Source organism: Thunnus thynnus, chromosome 3 (genome assembly GCF_963924715.1).
Source record: "Thunnus thynnus chromosome 3, fThuThy2.1, whole genome shotgun sequence".
Taxonomy (NCBI): Eukaryota; Metazoa; Chordata; class Actinopteri; order Scombriformes; family Scombridae; genus Thunnus; species Thunnus thynnus.
The window spans coordinates 30611581-30635108 of NC_089519.1; the positions used below are offsets into that span (position 1 = coordinate 30611581).

At 36.5% G+C, this 23528-nt stretch overlaps 2 protein-coding genes and 1 long non-coding RNA gene across 3 annotated transcripts; all 3 read left to right on the forward strand.

The window, feature by feature from the left end:
• The first annotated feature begins 840 nt into the window (after nucleotides 1-840).
• LOC137173456 (uncharacterized) lies at nucleotides 841-10576 on the forward strand. The gene is made up of 8 exons (XM_067578312.1): nucleotides 841-973; nucleotides 1053-1286; nucleotides 1450-1554; nucleotides 1843-2058; nucleotides 2686-3024; nucleotides 8096-8438; nucleotides 8534-8591; nucleotides 9732-10576. Exons 1-8 carry the CDS (start codon nucleotides 841-843, stop codon nucleotides 9924-9926), a joined length of 1623 nt encoding a protein of 540 aa, XP_067434413.1. The 3' UTR covers nucleotides 9927-10576.
• A 1329-nt stretch (nucleotides 10577-11905) lies between these two features.
• LOC137180594 (uncharacterized) lies at nucleotides 11906-12998 on the forward strand. The gene is made up of 3 exons (XR_010928013.1): nucleotides 11906-12145; nucleotides 12389-12691; nucleotides 12771-12998. It is a non-coding gene; the product is annotated as an uncharacterized lncRNA (long non-coding RNA).
• A 621-nt stretch (nucleotides 12999-13619) lies between these two features.
• Nucleotides 13620-17813, forward strand: LOC137173458 (sialic acid-binding Ig-like lectin 12). Its single transcript, XM_067578328.1, has 5 exons — nucleotides 13620-13802; nucleotides 14427-14765; nucleotides 16004-16346; nucleotides 16442-16499; nucleotides 17619-17813. The coding sequence occupies exons 1-5, from the start codon at nucleotides 13703-13705 to the stop codon at nucleotides 17811-17813; spliced, it is 1035 nt and encodes a 344-aa protein (XP_067434429.1). The 5' UTR covers nucleotides 13620-13702.
• The last annotated feature ends 5715 nt before the right edge of the window (nucleotides 17814-23528 follow it).

The following is a 23528-nucleotide window of genomic DNA, read 5'->3' on the forward strand; positions in this document are numbered from 1 at the left end:
AGATACAGAGTAAGAAATATAATGGCACCCCCAAGTTAAAGTCAGAGTTTTCCTTGTCAGAATATGACATCAAATAAATACTGAACTATGTGAGGTAGATTCTGTACTAGAGGAAGAAGCAGGAAGGAAGTGAATTTTAGGTGTCAGAGCTTCATGCTGTACATCTGCCCGCAACTCTCACAATGACCAACAGTCCATTCTGTCCTCTAAAGTCTTTACTGTATAAGAGGACTGCTGTTGATTTTGACCATTTATTTATAGATTTGATGTTTTATGAGCTTTCATAAACACAGCAGGTGTGGTAAGGCCATTAAAAAAAATAATATAATCAACTTTGTGTTTAGAAGCGGAGGGACTACAACAGCCATGTTGTTGGCAGAAGCTGGCTGTGTGTTTATGGCTTTCATTCTGTGCATCTCAGGTATGAATTATTGTTTATTTCTTCTTATATAATGACTGTAAACATGATATATACAATATGAGATTATTAACTGTAATCTGTAAAACAAAATAATGATTTACTTGATTATAGGAGTTAAAGTGTGAACAACTTGAAGAAAATTGCAGATTATACATCAAATGTCCTTCATTTACATTATTTCATACTATCAATATTTAGTGATTAGTACTAGAAGAATGTTATAATTATGAATCAATGCTTCTGTTAAAGGGGTTCAGGGACAAGCCAAAAGTATCTGTGCCTTAAAAGGTTCATCAGTGGATCTGCCCTGCTCAGCTGAACATCCCACTTCAAGAGTGAAATGGTTCACTGTATACCAGGCTGGCTCCAAGTTTGTTCTCAATGAGCTCTCTGCAGATGGAAATCATGTAACATACAACATGTCTGAAGAGAGTCACCCAACTCTAAGAATCAAAGATCTGACAGACAATGATGCAAAGTCTTACTGCTGCAGCAACACTACAGAGAAACCAGAACTCTGCTGGCACAATAGAACTGAGCTCTATGTTGCAGGTACAGTGGTTTTCACTAATGTATTACTTTAAGGAGGAAATCAGAATATGAATTCTTACATTATTCACCATCATCTCAGACCTGCAGGTGAAGGTGATTCCTGCCACAGAGGGACAGACAGTATCACTGATTTGTAGCTCCAGTTGTCCCCGGACTGAAAACCCTGCAGCCTACATCTGGTACAAGAACAGAGAGTTTCTCTATCAGGACTGGTCTCCCTGGTACCAACAGCTGGTCAGCAGCGAGGAAGCAGTCAGATACTCCTGTGCTATCAAAGGCTATGAGGATCTCAGAGCTCCTGAAGTCTCAGTGGGTGAGTGACAACATTTGGCTCCTTTTCATGTTAGAAACTTCAAGTTAAACACTTTCAAGAATATTTTTACTATTTAAGCTTTGCCTTTAATTATAAAGCCTATGAAATACCGTAACTAAGTGTTTACCAGTTAAATTACTAAATGTTATTTGTTTTTGTTCAGATTCTGTCACATCGACCTGCTTTACTGTGACCTACGCTAAAGGAAGAATGTGTTCTGAAAAGCAGACATCAGTGGATGAGTCCTGCTCCATCACATATCCCAGAGGTTAACTTTCTCCAAACATCCACAAACATTTACACAAACACCACTCCCACCCCCCACACCTAGAACACCTTTAAAACAATATTTTAAGAACAGACATCTAATTGTCATATCTTTGCTTTCTTTCTTTTCTAATTTTACTATGTTACTGACATGTTTACTACAGTTCTACACATTATTGTTTTCTGCACTAACCACACTTCAATAATTTTGTAATCAATATATTATTTTTATTTAATTCAACATGACACACATAAACTGTTGAAAAATGTATTTAAAATCTCCTAACAGAAGTAGGTCTACAAAGGACTCCTGCAGATGTGAACTATGTTAGACTGACCTGTAACACCAGCTGTCCACTGACTGACATCCAAACTGCCTATAGATGGTACAAGAACAGACTCTTAATGTCTGAGAAGAAACAGCAGCTTTCAGTTCCCAGCTCCTCTCCTGATATCTTCTCCTGTGCTGTCAAAGACCACGAGGATCTGCACTCTGCTGAAGTCTGTGAGTATAAACCAACTTACAGTCTGTTATTACTGTTATATTATAGGATGGCACATTTGTCTTTAGTTTGTATGCTTATTGGGCAACATGAAATATATTTCAGAGGTGTTGACTCAACCTGATTTCATTTTCTTTGTAGTGTTATTAATCCATTATCTGACTTATGATTTAGTCAGTGATGGAGATGATCTGCTGGTAACCAGTGTGTCTTATTAAAGACAACATGAACTGCTGATTGGTGTTTGAGTTGATATGACTCGCTTGTGAAGCTGTATATCACAGTCTGTATAATGACAACACATAATAATTACACAATAATTACACATTAGAAATTTAAAAATACTTAACCATTTTATTTTAGAGATTGTGCCATAAAGAAAAATTAAATGCAAGCCTCAGTATAAATCTAAACAATGTTTTTAATTTTTTATAAAAGATCAATATGAGGTGTTTAAAGAGGTGTTTTAGCTGCTTTCATATTATGTGATATTTTCTGATTTGCAGAAAACATGATTTATAAAAAACACCTGAACTTTTACCACAGATTTTTTTATTTAAGTATTAGGCAAGGCTACTTTAGCAGTTATTTAGAGTGACCCTATTTTAAGTCTTTAATCTATATTTCAGGTGTTGATTATAATAACTGCTGGAGTGTAAATTATATAAGAAGGAGAATCTGCGCCCTGGAAGGCTCTTCAGTGAACATTTCAAGTGAATATTTGCATCCTGACAACCAGCAGCCTGTGTCTAAAGTTTGGTATAAAATAAAGAGAAGTGGTGAGGAGGAAGCTGTGAAGCCGACTGAGGATGCAGTTCACGTGCAGTATCATGACAACATGAACAACCAGCACATCCTGAGAATCAAAAACCTGAAGAAGACTGACTCAGCAGAATACACATTCAGACTCCTAAAAGATGATGAAGTACAGAAGGGTAATCCACCTGGAGTGACTTTGATTGTCTCAGGTAATTCCTGTCTGTATACTTTTCAATAGAGACTGTACTGCTCCTTCATCATGTACTAACAGCAGTCAGCAGACTTTATTCTTTAATGCCTACAAGAGGACTAAAGGCTGGTTCATGCTTAATATGATAACACTAACAAAAGAGTAGAAAGTCAAAACGATGTAACTGTAGCTAAATTATGTGCACACAATAACCTGTATGCAGGGTCGTGCACCACCTGAAAGTCATAACAATAAAGTGTAAAGATGCATCTGTGTTTTGTCAAAATCAGACCAGTGATTTCTTAAATATCACAAAATAAATCATTCACAGTGAAGCCATGGTCTAATTATTCACTGTTTTAAGAACTTAAGCAGGTAAATCTTAATTTCACAACTTTGGCTAAATTAGGAGCCTGTATTCTGTCTACTGTCTCAATGGTCTAATTAAAACATCATGCATATTTAAATGTGTCAAATCATTGTAGAAGTTGTATCTCCACTAAAACAGTGTAGGAGAGAGTGAGAGTTCAACATGCTGCAACTTAAAAAATGCATGTAAACAGGCAAATGAAGAAAACATTTTCACCACTGTGACACACAGTATAAAGAAATGTGCTTCTAATATAGGAAACGCAAGCAAATAAAAGGGAAGTTACAAAAATAAAGAAGTGTCTGGGGGACATGAAAAACTGATGTCAGGATTTGCTATTTAGTGTTCAAAAATGAGCTAACAATGTTTGTTTTAGTTTCAAATTTGATTTTGTGTGTAACCTACAAGCCTATTTACTACTCTGTACAGTTTGCATTGTTTATTTATTTACAGTGTATTTCTTTATGTTACATATGTGTCAAAAAGTTGAAAATCTTCATTTGTTTGTGTTTTAATAAGTTGCAGTGCATTGAGCTCTATCAGCCACCATAGTTAGAGAGGAGATCAGAATGGATGGATGAGCCTACAAAGGCTGTGACTCTGACACAGGAGTCTGTGCTTCATGTCTCATCTTCTACAAAGCATTTTTTTAACCATGATGGTGATTTTAACTAGTACAGTAGTTTTAGTTGCCTAAACCTGTCTGTACCTTAAACATTGGAGTGGCAGATTAGAAAACACTTACTGTATATGAGTTGTTGTTTTTTCATCATCATGTCATCTGGGTTGTTTTGAAGGACAGTGACAAACCTAGTTTGTAATTTAGGTATGAGGATTTTTGAGATGATACGTCTCTTTTACATTTACTGACTAATCTAATCATCTTTCAGGCTTGGAAGTTAAGTTGTATCCTGCTGTGGTGACAGAGGGCCAAAGAGTCACACTGACCTGCAGTACCAGCTGTCCTCTGACTGACAACACAAACTACATTTGGTACTTGAACAGTCGACCTCTGATGGTGCCAGAGAGCCAAAACAGACACCTGGTTCTAGACCCAGTCAGCATTCAGCATGCAGGAAACTATGCATGTGCTGTCAAAACCCACCAAAACATCAACTCTGGTGAAAAGACTCTCACTGTCCAAAGTATCACAGGAACATCAACAGCAGCAGTTGGAGTTGTTACAGCAACAATTCCTGCAACTGTCGAAGTTGTTACGGCAACAGCAGCAATTGCAGATTATACATCAAATGTCCTCCATTTATAATATTTCATACTATCAATATTCAGTGATTAGTACTAGAAGAATGTTATAATTATGAATCAATGCTTCTGTTAAAGGGGTTCAGGGACAAGCTAAAAGCATCTGTGCCTTAAAAGGTTCATCAGTGGATCTGCCCTGCTCAGCTCAACATCCCACTTCAAGCAGGAAATGGTTCATTGTATACCGGGATGGCTCCAAGCTTGTTCTCAATGAGCTCTCTGCAGATGGAAATCGTTTAACATACAACATGTCTGAAAAGAGTCATCCAACTCTAAGAATCAAAGATCTGACAGACAATGATGCAAAGTCTTACTGCTGTAGTGAGAATGCAGAAAACCCACAAGACTGCATGCAAAGTGAAATCTTCCTCCATGTTGCAGGTACAGTGGTTTTCACTAATGTATTACTTTAAGAATGAAATCAGAATATGAATTCTTACATTATTCACCATCATCTCAGATCTGCAGGTGAAGGTGATTCCTGCCACAGAGGGACAGACAGTATCACTGATTTGCAAAACCAGTTGTCCTCTGACTGAAAACCTTACAACCTACATCTGGTACAAGAACAGAAAGTTTCTCTATCAGGACTGGTCTCCCTGGTACCAACAGCTGGTCAGCAGTGAGGAAGCAGTCAGATACTCCTGTGCTATCAAAGGCTACAAGGATCTCAGAGCTCCTGAAGTCTCAGTGGGTGAGTGACAACATTTGGCTTCTTTTCATGTTACAAAACTTCAAGTTAAACACTTTCAAGAATAGTTTTACTATTTAAGCTTTGCCTTAAATTATAAAGCCTATGAAATACAGTTAAATTACTAAATGTTTGTTTGTTTTTGTTTAGATTCTGTCACATCGACCTGCTTTACTGTGACCTACGCTAAAGGAAGAATGTGTTCTAAAAAGCAGACATCAGTTGATGGGTCCTGCTCCATCACATATTGTAACATTTACACAAACACCACTCCCACCCCCCACACCTAGAACACCTTTAAAACAATATTTTAAGAACAGACATCTAATTGACCATGAATCATTTATTTTCATATCAATATTTTCATGTCATATCTTTGCCTTCTTTTTTTTCTAATTTTTACTGTTACTAACATGTTTACTACAGTTCTACACATTCTTCTTTTCTGCACTAACCACACTTTAATAATTTTGTAATCAATATATTATTTTTATTTAATTCAGCATGACACACATAAACTGTTGAAAAATGTTTTTAAAATCTCCTAACAGAAGTAGGTCTACATGTTCAATGGACCACTGAACATAAGGACCATGTTAGACTGACCTGTAACACCAGCTGTCCACTGACTGACATCCAAACTGCCTATAGATGGTACAAGAACAGACTCTTAATGTCTGAGAAGAAACAGCAGCTTTTAGTTCTCAACTCCTCTGCTGATATCTTCTCCTGTGCTGTCAAAGACCACGAGGATCTGCACTCTGCTGAAGTCTGTGAGTATAAACCAACTTACAGTCTGTTATTACTGTTATATTATAGGATGGCACATTTGTCTTTAGTTTGTATGCTTATTGGGCAACATGAAATATATTTCAGAGTTGTCGATTCAACCTCATTTTCATTTTCTTTGTAGTGTTATTAATCCATTATCTGACTTATGATTTAGTCAGTGATGATGGTGATCTGCTGGTAACCAGTGTGTCTAATTAAAGACAACATGAACTGCTGATTTGTGTTTGAGTTGATATGACTCGCTTGTGAAGCTGTAAATCACAGTCTGTATAACGACAACACATAATAATTACACAATAATTACACATTAGATATTTGAAAATACTTAACCATTTCATTTTAGAGATTGTGCCATAAAGACTAAATAAATGCAAGCTTCAGTATAAATCCAAACAATGTTTTACATTTTTTGTAAAGGAGCCATATAAAGTATTTAAAGGGACACTTTAGCTGCTTTCACATTGTGTGATATTTCCTGATTTGCAGAAAACATGATTTATAAAAAACACCTGAACTTTTACCACAGATTTTTCATTTAAGTATTAGGCAAGGCTACTTTAGCAGTTATTTAGATTGACCCTATTTTATGTGTTTAATCTATATTTCAGGTGTTGATTATAATAACTGCTGGAGTGTAAATTACATCAGAAGGAGAATCTGCGCCCTGGAAGGCTCTTCAGTGGACATATCAAGTGAATATTTGTATCTTGACAACCAGCAGCCTGAGTCTAAAGTTTGGTATAAAATTAAGAGAAGTGGTGAGGAGGAAGCTGAAGAGCGGATTGTGGATGCAGGCCGAGTAGAGTATCATGACAACATGAACAACCAGCACATCCTGAGAATCAAAAACCTGAAGAAGACTGACTCAGCAGAATACATATTCAGACTCCTAAAAGATAGATGGAGACTGAAGGGTGATCCACCTGGAGCGACTTTGATTGTCTCAGGTAATTCCTGTCTGTATACTTTTCAATAGAGACTGTGCTGCTCTCTCACCATGTACTAACAGCAGTCAGCAGACTTTATTCTTTAGTGCCTACAAGAGGACTAAAGGCTGGTTCATGCTTAATATGAGAACACTAACAAAAGAGTAGAAAGTCAAAACGATATAACTGTAGCTAAATTAAGTGCACACAATAAGCTGTATGCAGGGTCATGCACCACCTGAAATTCATAACAACAAAGTGTAAAGATGCATCCGTGTTTTGTCAAAATAAGACCAGTGATTTCTTAGATATCACACAATAAATCATTCACAGTGAAGCCATGGTCTAATTATTCACAGTTTTAAGAACTTTAACAGATAAATCTCAATCTTTCCCAAATGTGCTTCAAATATAGGAAACACAAGCAAATAAAAGGGAAGTTACTGAAATAAAGAAGTGTCTGGGGGACATGAAAAATTGATGTCAGGATTTGCTGTCTGGTGTTCAAAAATGAGCTAACAATGTTTGTTTTAGTTTCAAATTTGATTTTGTGTGTAACCTACAAGCCTATTTACTACTCTGTACAGTTTGCATTGTTTATTTATTTACAGTGTATTTCTTTATGTCACATATGTGTCAAAAAGATGAAGGTCTTCATTTGTTTGTGTTTTAATAAGTTGCAGTGCATTGAGCTCTCTCAGCCACCATAGTTAGAGAGGAGATCAGAATGGATGGATGAGCCTACAAAGGCTGTGACTCTGACACAGGAGTCTGTGCTTCATGTCTCATCCTCTACAAAGCATTTTTTTAACTATAATGGTGATTTTAACTAGTACAGTAGTTTTAGTTACCTAAACCTGTCTGTACCTTAAACATAGGAGTGGCAGATTAGAAAACACTTACTGTATATGAGTTGTTGTTTTTTTATCATCATGTCATCTGGGTTGTTTTGAAGGACAGTGACAAACCTAGTTTGTAATTCAGGTATGAGGACTTTTAAGATGATACGTCTCTTTTACATTTACTGACTAATCTAATCATCTTTCAGACTTGGAAGTTAAGTTGCATCCTGCTGTGGTGACAGAGGGCCAGAGAGTCACACTGACCTGCAGTACCAGCTGTCCTCTGACTGACAACACAAACTACATTTGGTACTTGAACAGTCGACCTCTGACGGTGCCAGAGAGCCAAAACAAACACCTGGTTCTAGACCCAGTCAGCATTCAACATGCAGGAAACTACTCATGTGCTGTCAAAACCCACAAAAACATCAGCTCTGGTGAAAAGACTCTCACTGTCCAAAGTATCACAGGAACATCAACAGCAGCAGTTGCAAGAGTTGTTGCTGCTCTCCTGGTTATAATACCACTCACTGTCTTCCTCTGGATTAGGTGAGAAACACTGAGCTTTGTTGCAGAGTCATGACATTTACACACTAACCTGACATCATCTATTCATTTTTATATTCACTCATTTCACTAAACAGGAGAAAGAGATCCTCCAGCCGTTCTCCTAGACTTGAAACATCAGACAATATGGAGCAGGTAAAATAAAATAATTTAAACAATTCTACTAAATAACATAACATTACTGACAACAACCCTGTTTAAATGCTTTTCTTGCAGGTTATTTCTTTACTAAACACTGTTTTATCATTATTTTCAGTGTTCATAATTCTCTTAGAGAAACCCTAAATGGGGAAAAGTATTTTTATTGTTATTCATTGACTTAATCATACAAACTGTTGATCAGGGGAAAAAACGTCCTGATACAAGATGTTTTTTTCCCTTTATCAGCAACATCAGAGGCTATACAGAGTATGACGTGCTCTAGTCAGTTGAGCAGCAGCGAGCTGACAGCGTGTCTCCTTACAACGACAGCATTCAAATGTCAGTCAATCGCTACAAAGGGAAACACCCACCCACAGGCCTGAAGCTGAGACACTGTTTCCGCAAATATGTCCAAAAACCGTTTGATCTTCTTTTGAAACATTGAGAATTGTGCACAATATCTGCAGTTTCATGATTGTTTATATTTCCTTTCACAAAAAGTGGAAAGAATTCAAATTTCAGTTTGGCTTTAATGACAGGTCACTAAGATTTAAAACTCACATTGTAGGTCATTTTTACTTAATTAATTAAAAACACTTCAGACCTTCGTAGACTTTCAAGAAAGTAGGATTTTTTACCTGAGTGTGCAGGATTTGCGGTTCCTTCTCTAAGAACAGAATATTTTCAATTCTGCTGCATTGGAAAAACATCACCTTCATCTGTCCTGCTTCCCCTCAGATGGGATGATCCTTCAAGTTACACAAAACAACACAGAAGTACATTGTACAGTACCATTAGTTTTATGGGTCCAAATTTTGCAGCGTAGATGTGCTGTAGAGCTAAAATTTCTTCTACTGCAGTCCACATTACACAGCTACATTAGTCTTCCAACACAAATCAGCCATTTGTAAATCATTGGATATGGATCAATCATTCATTCATTCATTCATTAATCATTTATCATTGATATCATGAAGATTCCTCTGACCTAAAACTATCTGTAAAAGAAAATAAACATATTTTGGACAAACTAATTATCCTTCTAAGGCTGTGAGGTCAACAGTTACTCCTTATTATTAGAGGTTTAGTGCCCCACAATGTAAACTAATATTATTTGTCTTGTCTTCTCATCAGTTAAACCCTGGTCCTGTGAATGAAAACATCTCAGCCCAACCAACACAGCAGGATGATCTTCACTGTAGCAGAGTCTACTTCTCTAAGACCCAGACACATCCTCTCTACTCCAATGTCCAGCCACACCAGCCTAAAGAACAGGACGATGTTGCTTGTGCTGTTGTCAACTTTAGACCCAACAGGACCCCAAAGTGATCAATGATTACAACTGATTCAAGATCCACTTAGTGACCTTGCTCATCTTGAACAGTACTATTTTCAACAACCCTTCAATACACATGTAGTGTTTGGGTGTATCTGACACACCACAGGTCTGATGTTAATAAATCTTGGTGAGATGTTTCACAGTGGGAAAACTTTCTGCCTGATATATGCCAGACTTCAATGTCACATTTCAAAGTTTCTAATCTCTGGCACCGTTACACTCCACTCCATGTTTACCAGCAGTTACCCAAAAGTACTGAACACTTTGAAAACTTGTAATATAGAGAACAATTATTATGATACATATGTGTTTTGGCTTGTGTCCCTCATCAGTGGAACACACAGAGAACATTTCAATGAGATGAAGTATGATGTATATATTTGGACCACATTTTCACATGCTGTCTTGCTTTGTGCAGATTTTTAGATTTGTTGTGGATTGTTGACGGACATGTTGCATCACTGAGAACAGAATGCTTATAGTAGATTAACCAATGGCATTGCCAGACCACAATACAATGCCATGTAAGCTTATTGAAGCGTTTTGTGTTTTTTTCTGGTGTGCTTCATGTTGTATTACTGTGCTTTCTGTTTGATTTGCAGCTATAACCGTAAAAATGCTTTTGTAAAACTTATTTTGCTCTCGGAAACATGTTCTACTCTGCATGTTCTGTAGTGTATGATGTGAACATAAAAACTATGTCTGCAGCTTCCTCTTCACAAGTGTTTTTCTTTCACCATGAAACAAACACAGACAGTCTCACACCTCTCTGACCAACGCTGACAACTTTGAAACCTTTTTATGATAACTTGATGCAGCTTCAGACTGCTGCATGTTGCATGATGAGCCAATACATTACTTAAAAATGAGAAACAATGACACCTTAAAGTAAATATGAAGGTTCTCCATGTTAAAATATGACATCAAAAACTAAACTACTGCTGCACTACATAGATTGTTTATCTGTGGTTTTACTAAGAATTATAATGAGGAAGGAGGTTTAATTTTGGTATCAGAGCTACATGCAGCATGTCTGCTAGCTGCCCTCACACTGACCAACAGTCCATTCTGGCTTCAGTCATTTCTCTATAAACCTGCTCTTAATTTAGACTCTTCAGTAAGGTCAGCAGTTATGATGCAGCAGATACAAACACTGTTATACAATCAACTTATAGACCCAGTATTGGTGCCAACATTGATGTTATTATTTACACCTGTAATTTTTCTGCTTGAAAAAGTCAAAGTGTTTGCTGTGAAAAAGGTCCACTGATTAGAAGCGAGGGACTAAAACAACCATGTTGTTGGCAGAAGTTGGATGTGTGTTTACTAGTTTCAGCCCCAACATCTCAGGTATAAATGTTTATCCTCTCTGATGTAATGATCATTTACTGTAAACTGTAAGACATACACATAACATTTTTAATGGACTTTAAGAGTTATAGTGTGAACAATTTGTAGAAAACTGCAGATTGATACAGAAAACAGAAAGGAAGAATAAAAAAACAAAAATGCTCTCAAGCTTTCTTCAGATGTCCTTCATGTACAACATATTATACTATTATTAGTCCTATTCTGCATGATCTGCAGTGTTTTAAGTTACCATAAACTTCTGCAGTTTCCACCACAGAAACCACCATCACCGTCCATAGACAGCTTCACATCTCTCTGTTCTCACGTCAGTAGTTTTTACAACTTTTCAATGAAAATATAATGCAGTTTATCACTAATATATCTGGCATGAAGAACCAATACACTATAAAAACAGAAAATAACAGTAATAATTGTGATGAGATACAGAGTAAGAAAAATAATGGCACCCCCAAGTTAAAGTCAGAGTTTTCCTTGTCAGAATATGACATCAAATAAAGACTGAACTATGTGAGGTAGATTCTGTACTAGAGGAAGAAGCAGGAAGGAAGTGAATTTTAGGTGTCAGAGCTTCATGCTGTACATCTGCCCGCAACTCTCACAATGACCAACAGTCCATTCTGTCCTCTTAAGTCTTTACTCTGTAAGAGGACGGCTGTTGATTTTGACCATTTATTTATAGATTTGATGTTTTATGAGCTTTCATAAACACAGCAGGTGTGGTAAGGCCATTAAAAAATTAATATAATCAACTTTGTGTTTAGAAGCGGAGGGACTACAACAGCCATGTTGTTGGCAGAAGCTGGCTGTGTGTTTATGGCTTTCATTCTGTGCATCTCAGGTATGAATTATTGTTTATCTCTTCTTATATAATGACTGTAAACATGATATATGCAATATGAGATTATTAACTGTAATCTGTAAATAATGATTTACTTGATTATAGGAGTTAAAGTGTGCACAACTTGAAGAAAATTGCAGATTATACATCAAATGTCCTTCATTTACAATATTTCATACTATCAATATTCAGTGATTAGTACTAGAAGAATGTTATAATTATGAATCAATGCTTCTGTTAAAGGGGTTCAGGGACAAACCAAAAGCATCTGTGCCTTAAAAGGTTCATCAGTGGATCTGCCCTGCTCAGCTCAACATCCCACTTCAAGCAGGAAATGGTTCATTGTATACCGGGATGGCTCCAAGCTTGTTCTCAATGAGCTGTTTGCAGATGAAAATCGTGTAACATACAACATGTCTGAAAAGAGTCATCCAACTCTAACAATAAATGATCTAAGAGAGAGTGATGCAAAGTCTTACTGCTGTAGTGAGAATGCAGAAAACCCACAAGACTGCAGGCAAAGTGTAATCTTCCTCCGTGTTGCAGGTACAGTGGTTTTCACGAATGTATTACTTTAAGAATGAAATCAGAATATGAATCCTTACATTATTCACCATCATCTCAGATCTGCAGGTGAAGGTGATTCCTGCCACAGAGGGACAGACAGTATCACTGATTTGCAATACCAGTTGTCCTCTGACTGAAAACCTTACAACCTACATCTGGTACAAGAACAGAGAGTTTCTCTATCAGGACTGGTCTCCCTGGTACCAACAGCTGGTCAGCAGTGAGGAAGCAGTCAGATACTCCTGTGCTATCAAAGGCTACAAGGATCTCAGAGCTCCTGAAGTCTCAGTGGGTGAGTGACAACATTTGGCTTCTTTTCATGTTACAAAACTTCAAGTTAAACACTTTCAAGAATATTTTTACTATTTAAGCTTTGCCTTAAATTATAAAGCCTATGAAATACAGTTAAATTACTAAATGTTTGTTTGTTTTTGTTCAGATTCTGTCACATCGACCTGCTTTACTGTGACCTACGCTAAAGGAAGAATGTGTTCTAAAAAGCAGACATCAGTGGATGAGTCCTGCTCCATCACATATCCCAGAGGTTAACTTTCTCCAAACATCCACAAACATTTACACAAACACCACTTCCACCACCCACACCTAGAACACCTTTAAAACAATATTTTAAGAACAGACATCTAATTGACCATGAATCATTTATTTTCATATCAATATTTTCATGTCATATCTTTGCCTTCTTTTTTTTCTAATTTTTACTATTACTAACATGTTTACTACAGTTCTACACATTCTTCTTTTCTGCACTAACCACACTTTAATAATTTTGTAATCAATATATTATTTTTATTTAATTCAGCATGACACACATAAACTGTTGAAAAATGTTTTTAAAATCTCCTAACAGAAGTAGTTCTACATGTTCAATGGACCACTGAACATAAGGACCATGTTAGACTGACCTGTAACACCAGCTGTCCACTGACTGACATCCAAACTGCCTATAGATGGTACAAGAACAGACTCTTAATGTATGAGAAGAAACAGCAGTTTTCAGTTCACAGCTCCTCTCCTGATATCTTCTCCTGTGCTGTCAAAGACCACGAGGATCTGCACTCTGCTGAAGTCTGTGAGTATAAACCAACTTACAGTCTGTTATTACTGTTATATTATAGGATGGCACATTTGTCTTTAGTTTGTATGCTTATTGGGCAACAAGAAATATATTTCAGAGGTGTTGATTCAACATGATTTTCATTTTCTTTGTAGTGTTATTAATCCATTATCTGACTTATGATTTAGTCAGTGATGGAGGTGATCTGCTGGTAACCAGTGTGTCTTATTAAAGACAACATGAACTGCTGATTAGTGTTTGAGTTGATATGACTCGCTTGTGAAGCTGTAAATCACAGTCTGTATAACGACAACACATAACAATTACACAATAATTACACATTAGAAATTTAAAATACTTAACCATTTCATTTTAGAGATTGTGCCTTAAAGAAAAATTAAATGCAAGCTTCAGTATAAATCCAAACAATGTTTTACATTTTTTGCAAAAAACTAATATGAGGTGTTTAAAGAGGCGTTTTAGCTGCTTTCACACTGTGTGATATTTCCTGATTTGCAGAAAACATGAACATGAAACACCTGAACTTCTATCACAGATTTTTTTATTTAAGTATTAGGCAAGGCTACTTTAGCAGTTATTTAGAGTGACCCTATTTTAAATCTTCAATTTATATCTCAGGTGTTGATGATAATAACTGCTGGAGTGTAAATTACATCAGAAGGAGAATCTGCGCCCTGGAAGGCTCTTCAGTGAACATTTCAAGTGAATATTTGTATCCTGACAACCAGCAGCCTGTGTCTAAAGTTTGGTATAAAATAAAGAGAAGTGGTGAGGAGGAAGCTGTGGAGACGACTGAGGATGCAGTTCGCGTGCAGTATCTTGACAACATGAACAACCAGCACATCCTGAGAATCAAAAACCTGAAGAAGACTGACTCAGCAAAATACACATTCAGACTCCAAAAAGATAGACGGAGATGGAGGGGTGATACACCTGGAGTGACTTTGATTGTCTCAGGTAATTCCTGTCTGTATACTTTTCAATAGAGACTGTGCTGCTCCCTCACCATGTACTAACAGCAGTCAGAAGACTTTATTCTTTAATGCTTACAAGAGGACTAAAGGCTGGTTCATGCTTAATATGATAACACTAACAAAAGACAGTCAAAACGATGTAACTGTAGCTAAATTAAGTGCACACAATAAGTTGTATGCAGGGTTGTGCACCACCTGAAAGTCATAACAATAAAGTGTAAAGATGCATCTGTGTTTTGTCAAAATCAGACCAGTGATTTCTTAAATATCACACAATAAATCATTCACAGTAAAGCCATGGTCCAATTATTCACCGTTTTAAGAACTTTAACAGATAAATCTTAATATTGCAACTTTGGCTAAATTAGGAGCCTGTATTCTGTCTACTGTCTCAATGGTCTAATTAAAACATCATGCACATTTAAATGTGTCAAATCATTGTAGAAGTTGTATCTCCACTAAAACAGTGTAGGAGAGAGAGAGAGTTCAACATGCTGCAACTTAAAAAAAAAATGCATGTTAACAGGCAAATGAAGAAAACATTTTCACCACTTTGACACACAGTATAAAGAAATGTGCTTCAAATATAGGAAACACAAGCAAATAAAAGGGAAGTTACTGAAATAAAGAAGTGTCTGGGGGACATGAAAAACTGATGTCAGGATTTGCTTTTTGGTGTTCAAAAATGAGATAACAATGTTTGTTTTAGTTTCAAATTTGATTTTGTGTGTAACCTACAAGCCTATTTACTACTCTGTACAGTTTACATTGTTTATTTATTTACAGTGTATTTCTTTATGTTACATATGTGTCAAAAAGATGAAGATCTTCATTTGTTTGTGTTTTAATAAGTTGCAGTACATTGAGCTCTCTCAGCCACCATAGTTAGAGAGGAGATCAGAATGGATGGATGAGCCTACAAAGGCTGTGACTCTGACACAGGAGTCTGTGCTTCATGTCTCATCTTCTACAAAGCATTTTTTTAACCATAATGGTGATTTTAACTAGTACAGTAGTTTTAGATACCTAAACCTGTCTGTACCTTAAACATTGGAGTGGCAGATTTGAAAACACTTACTGTATATGAGTTTTTTTTTTTATCATCATGTCATCTGAGTTGTTTTGAAGGATAGTGACAAACCTAGTTTGTAATTTAGGTATGAGGACTTTTGAGATGATACGTCTCTTTTACATTTACTGACTAATCTAATAATCTTTCAGACTTGGAAGTTAAGTTGCATCCTGCTGTGGTGACAGAGGGCCAGAGAGTCACACTGACCTGCAGTACCAGCTGTCCTCTGACTGACAACACAAACTACATTTGGTACTTGAACAGTCGACCTCTGATGGTGCCAGAGAGCCAAAACAAACACCTGGTTCTAGACCCAGTCAGCATTCAGCATGCAGGAAACTACTCATGTGCTGTCAAAACCCACCAAAACATCAGCTCTGGTGAAAAGACTCTCACTGTCCAAAGTATCACAGGAACATCAACAGCAGCAGTTGCAAGAGTTGTTGCTGCTCTCCTGGTTATAATACCACTCACTGTCTTCTTCTGGATTAGGTGAGAAACACTGAGCTTTGTTTCAGAGTCATGACATTTACACACTAACCTGACATCATCTATTCATTTTTATATTCACTCATTTCACTAAACAGGAGAAAGAGGTTCTCTAGCCGTTCTCCTAGACTTGAAACATCAGACAATATGGAGCAGGTAAAATAAAATAATTTAAATAATTCTGCTAAATAACATAACATTACTGATAACAACCCTGTTTAAATGCTTTTCTTGCAGGTTATTTCTTTACTAAACACTGTTTTATCATTATTTTCAGTGTTGATAATTCTCTTGGAGAAACCTTAAATGGGGAAAAGTATTTTTATTGTTATTCATTGACTTAATCATACAAACTGTTGATCAGGGGAAAAAACATCCTGATACAAGATGTTTTTTTCCCTTTATCAGCAACATCAGAGGCTATACAGAGTATGACGTGCTCTAGTCAGTTGAGCAGCAGCAAGCTGACAGCGTGTCTCCTTACAACGACAGCATTCAAATGTCACCCACCCACAGGCCTGAAGCTGAGACACTGTTTCCGCAAATATGTCCAAAAACGGTTTGATCTTCTTTTGAAACACTGAGAATTATGCACAATATCTGCAGTTTCATGATTGTTTATATTTTCTTTCATAAAAAGTGGAGAGAATTCAAATTTCAGTTTGACTTTAATGACAGGTCACTAAGATTTAAAACTCACATTGTAGGTCAATTTTACTTAATTAATTAAAAACACTTCGGGCCTTCATAGACTTTCAAGTAAGAAAGTAGGATTTTTTACCTGAGTGTGCAGGATTTGCGGTTCCTTCTCAAAGAACAGAATATTTTAAATTCTGCTGCATTGGAAAAACATCACCTTCATCTGTCTTGTTTCCCCTCAGATGGGATGATCCTTCAAGTTACACAAAACAACACAGAACTACATTGTACAGTATCATTAGTTTTATGGGTCCAAATTTTGCAGCGTAGATGTGCTGTACATCTAAAATGTCTTCTACTGCAGTCCACATTACACAGCTACATTAGTCTTCCAACACAAATCAGCCATTTGTAAATCATTTGATATGGATTAATCATTCATTCATTCATTCATTAATCATTTATCATTGATATCATGAAGATTACTCTGACCTAAAAACTAACTAAAGAAAATAAACATATTTTGGACAAACTAATTATCCTTCTAAGGCTGTGAGGTCAGCAGTTACTCCTTATTATTAGAGGTTTAGTGCCCCACAATGTAGACTAATATTATTTGTCTTGTCTTCTCATCAGCTAAACCCTGGTCCTGTGAATGAAAACATCTCAGCCCAACCAACACAGCAGGATGATCTTCACTGTAGCAGAGTCCACTTCTCTGAGACCCAGACAGATCCTCTCTACTCCAACGTCCAGCCACACCAGCCTAAAGAACAGGACGATGTTGCTTGTGCTGTTGTCAACTTTAGACCCAACAGGACCCCAAAGTGATCAATGATTACAATTGATTCAAGATCCACTTAGTGACCTTGCTCATCTTGAACAGTACTATTTTCAACAACCCTTCAATACACATATAGTGTTGGGGTGTATCTGACACACCACAGGTCTGATGTTAATAAATCTTCACTTTGAGACAGCAGATCGAGTGTATCTGAAGACTTTTTCACATTTGCTAGAAAAAAGACAAAACTTGTAATATAGAGAACAATTATTGTGATACATATGTGTTTTGGCTTGTGTCCCTCATCAGTGGAACACACAGAGAACATTTAAATGAGATGAAGTATGATGTATATATTTGGACCACATTTTCACATGCTGTCTTGCTTTGTGCAGATTTTTAGATTTGTTGTGGATTGTTGACGGACATGTTGCATCATTGAGAACAGAATACTTATAGTAGTGTGCTATGTTGTGCTTCATGTTGTATTACTGTGCTTTCTGTTTGATTTGCAGCTATAACTGTAAAAATGCTTTTGTAAAACTTATTTTGCTCTCAGAAACATGTTCTACTCTTCATGTTCTGTAGTGTATGATATGATCATAAAAACTATGTCTGCAGCTTCCTCTTCACGACTGTTTTTTTTCTCACCATGAAACAAACACAGACAGTCTCACACCTCTCTGACCAACGCTGACAACTTTAACACCTTTCATGATAACTTGATGCAGCTTTACACTGCTGCATGTTGCATGATGAGCCGATACATTACTTAAAAATGAGAAACAATGACACTTTAAAATAAATATGAAGGTTCTCCATGTCAAAATATGACATCAAAAAACTAAACAACAGCTGCACTACATAGATTGTTTATCTGTGGTTTCTTTTTATTAAGAATTATAATGAGGGAGGAGGTTTATTTTTGGTATCAGAGCTACATGCAGCATGTCTGCTAGCCGCCCTCACACTGACCAACAGTCCATTCTGGCTTCAGTCATTTGTCTATAAACCTGCTCTTAACATAGACTCTTCAGTAAGATCAGCAGTGATGATGTATCAGAAACAAACACTGTTATAATCAACTTACAGACCCAGTATGGGTGCCAACATTAATGTTATTATTTACACCTGTTATTTTTCTGCTTTGACAAGTCAAAGTGTTTGCTGTGAAAAAGGTCCACTGATTAGAAGCGAGGGACTAAAACAACCATGTTGTTGGCAGAAGTTGGATGTGTGTTTACTGGTTTCAGCCCCAACATCTCAGGTATAAATGTTTATCCTCTCTGATGTAATGAACATTTACTGTTAACTATAAGAAATACACATAACATGTTTAATGGAGTTTAAGAGTTATAGTATGGACAATTTGTAGAAAACTGCAGATTGATACAGAAAACAGAAAAGAAGATTTAAAAAAAAAATGCTCTCAAGATTTTCACTTCATCTGCTGGAATGAGCTCTTCAGATGTCCTTCATGTACAATATATTATACTATTATTAGTCCTATTCTGCATGCTCTGCAGTGTTTTAAGTTACCATAAACTTCTGCAGTTTCCACCACAGAAACCACCATCACCGTCCATAGACAGCTTCACATCTCTCTGTTCTCACGTCAGTAGTTTTTACAACTTTTCAATGAAAATATAATGCAGTTTATCACTAAAATATCTGGCATGAAGAACCAATACACTATGAAAACAGAAAATAACAATAATAATTGTGATGAGATACAGACTAAGAAAAATAATGGCACCCCCAAGTTAAAGTCAGAGTTTTCCTTGTCAGAATATGATGTCAAATAAATACTGAACTATGTGAGGTAGATTCTGTACTAGAGGAAGAAGCAGGAAGGAAGTGAATTTTAGGTGTCAGAGCTTCATGCTGTACATCTGCCCGCAACTCTCACTATGACCAACAGTCCATTCTGTCCTCTAAAGTCTTTACTGTGTAAGAGGACGGCTGTTGATTTTGACCATTTATTTATAGTTTTGATGTTTTATGAGCTTTCATAAACACAGCAGGTGTGGTAAGGCCATTAGAAAATTGATATAATCAACTTTGTGTTTAGAAGCGGAGGGACTACAACAGCCATGTTGTTGGCAGAAGCTGGCTGTGTGTTTATGGCTTTCATTCTGTGCATCTCAGGTATGAATTATTGTTTATCTCTTCTTATATAATAACTGTAAACATGATATATACAATATGAGATTATTAACTGTAATCTGTAAAAAAAAAAAATAATGATTTACTTGATTAAAGGAATTAAAATGTGAACAACTTGAAGAAAATTGTAGATTATACATCAAATGTTCTTCATTTACATTATTTCATACTATCAATATTTAGTGATTAGTACTAGAAGAATGTTATAATTATGAATCAATGCTTCTGTTAAAGGAGTTCAGGGACAAGCCAAAAGCATCTGTGCCTTAAAAGGTTCATCAGTAGATCTGCCCTGCTCAGCTCAACATCCCAATTCAAGCATGAAATGGTTCACTGTATACCAGGCTGGCTCCAATCCCGTTCTCAATGAGCTGTTTACAGATGGAAATCATGTAACGTACAACATGTCTGAAGAGAGTCATCCAACTCTAAGAATCAAAGATCTGACAGACAGTGATGCAAAGTCTTACTGCTGTAGTGAGAGTGCAGAAAACCCACAAGACTGCTGGGAAAGTGCAATCTTCCTCCGTGTTTCAGGTACAGTGGTTTTCACTAATGTATTACTTTAAGAATGAAATCAGAATATGAATTCTTACATTATTCACCATCATCTCAGACCTGCAGGTGAAGGTGATTCCTGCCACAGAGGGACAGACAGTATCACTGATTTGTAGCTCCAGTTGTCCTCTGACTGAAAACCCTGCAGCCTACATCTGGTACAAGAACAGAGAGTTTCTCTATCAGGACTGGTCTCCCTGGTACCAACAGCTGGTCAGCAGTGAGGAAGCAGTCAGATACTCCTGTGCTATCAAAGGCTACAAGCATCTCAGAGCTCCTGAAGTCTCCGTGGGTGAGTGACAACATTTGGCTCCTTTTCATGTTACAAAACTTCAAGTTAAACACTTTCAAGAATATTTTTACTATTTAAGCTTTGCCTTAAATTATAAAGCCTATGAAATACTGTAACTAAGTGTTTACCAGTTAAATTACTAAATGTTATTTGTTTTTGTTCAGATTCTGTCACATCGACCTGCTTTACTGTGACCTACGCTAAAGGAAGAGTGTGTTCTGAAAAGCCGACATCAGTGAATGAGTCCTGCTCCATCACATATCCCAGAGGTTAACTTTCTCCAAGCGCCCACGAACATTTACACAAACACCACTCCCACCCCCCACACCTAGAACACCTTTAAAACAATATTTTAAGAACAGACATCTAATTGACCATGAACCATTTATTTTCATATCAATATTTTAATGTCATATCTTTGCCTTCTTTATTTTCTGTTTTTACTGTTACTGACATGTTTACTACAGTTCTACACATTCTTCTTTTCTGCACTAACCACACTTTAATACTTTTGTAATCAATATATTATTTTTATTTGATTCAACATGACACACATAAACCGTTGAAAAATGTTTTTAACATCTGCTAACAGAAGTAGGTCTACAAAGGACTCCTGCAGATGTGTACCATGTTAGACTGACCTGTAACACCAACTGTCCACTGACTGACAACCCAACTGCCTATAGATGGTACAATAACAGACTCTTAATGTCTGAGAAGAAACAGCAGTTTTCAGTTCTCAACTCCTCTGCCGATATCTTCTCCTGTGCTGTCAAAGACCACGAGGATCTTCACTCTGCTGAAGTCTGTGAGTATAAACCAACTTACAGTCTGTTATTACTGTTATATTATAGGATGGTACATTTGTCTTTAGTTTGTATGCTTATTGGGCAACATGAAATATATTTCAGAGGTGTCGACTCAACCTGATTTTCATTTTCTTTGTAGTGTTATTAATCCATTATTTGACTTATGATTTAGTCAGTGATGGAGGTGATCTGCTGGTAACCAGTGTGTCTTATTAAAGACAACATGAACTGCTGATTAGTGTTTGAGTTGATATGACTCGCTTGTTAAGCTTTAAATCACAGTCTGTATAACGACAACACATAATAATTACACAATAATTACACATTAGAAATTAAAAAATACTTAAACATTTAATTTAGAGATTGTGTCATAAAGAAAAATTAAATGCAAGCTTCAGTATAATCCAAACAATGTTTTTAATTTTTTATAAAAGATCAATATGAGGTGTTTAAAGAGGTGCTTTAGCTGCTTTCACATTGTGTGATATTTCCTGATTTACAGAAAACATGATTTATAAAAAACACCTGAACTTCTACCACAGATTTTTTTATTTGAGTATTAGGCAAGGCTACTTTAGCAGTTATTTAGAGTGACCCTATTTTAAGTCTTTAATCTATATTTCAGGTGTTGATTATAATAACTGCTGGAGTGTAAATTATATAAGAAGGAGAATCTGCGCCCTGGAAGGCTCTTCAGTGAACATTTCAAGTGAATATTTGTATCCTGACAACCAGCAGCCTGAGTCTAAAGTTTGGTATAAAATAAAGAGAAGTGGTGAGGAGGAAGCTGTGAAGCAGACTGAGGATGCAGTTCGCATACAGTATCATGACAACATGAACAACCAGCACATCCTGAGAATCAATAACCCGAACAAGACTGACTCAGCAGAATACACATTCAGACTCCTAAAAGATAGACGGAGATGGAGGGGTAATCCACCTGGAGTGATTCTGATTGTCTCAGGTAATTCCTGTCTGTATACTTTTCAATAGAGACTGTGCTGCTCTCTCACCATGTACTAACAGCAGTCAGAAGACTTTATTCTTTAATGCCTACAAGAAGACTAAAGGCTAGTTCATGCTTAATATGAGAACACTAACAAAAGAGTAGAAAGTCAAAACGATGTAACTGTAGCTAAATTATGTGCACACAATAACCTGTATGCAGGGTCATGCACCACCTGAAATTCATAACAATAAAGTGTAAAGATGCATCTGTGTTTTGTCAAAATCAGACCAGTGATTTCTTAAATATCACACAATAAATCATTCACAGTGAAGCCATGGTCCAATTATTCACCGTTTTAAGAACTTTAACAGATAAATCTTAATATCCCAACTTTGGCTAAATTAGGAGCCTGTATACTGCCCTGGTCTAATTAAAACATCATGCATATTTAAATGTGTCAAATCATTGTAGAAGTTGTATCTCCACTAAAACAGTGTAGGAGAGAGAGAGAGTTCAACATGCTGCAACTTCAAGAAAATGCATGTAAATATGTTCACCACTTTGACACACAGTATAAAGAAATGTGCTTCTAATATAGAAAACACAAGCAAATAAAAGGGAAGTTACTGAAATAAAGAAGTGTCTGGGGGACATGAAAAACTGATGTCAGGATTTGCTTTCTGGTGTTCAAAAATGAGCTAACAATGTTTGTTTTAGTTTCAAATTTGATTTTGTGTGTAACCTACAAGCCTATTAACTACTCTGTACAGTTTGCATTGTTTATTTATTTGCAGTGTATTTCTTTATGTTACATATGTGTCAAAAAGATGAAGGTCTTCATTTGTTTGTGTTTTAATAAGTTGCAGTACATTGAGCTCTCTCAGCCACCATAGTTAGAGAGGAGATCAGAATGGATGGATGAGCCTACAAAGGCTGTTACTCTGACACAGGAGTCTGTGCTTCATGTCTCATCTTCTACAAAGCATTT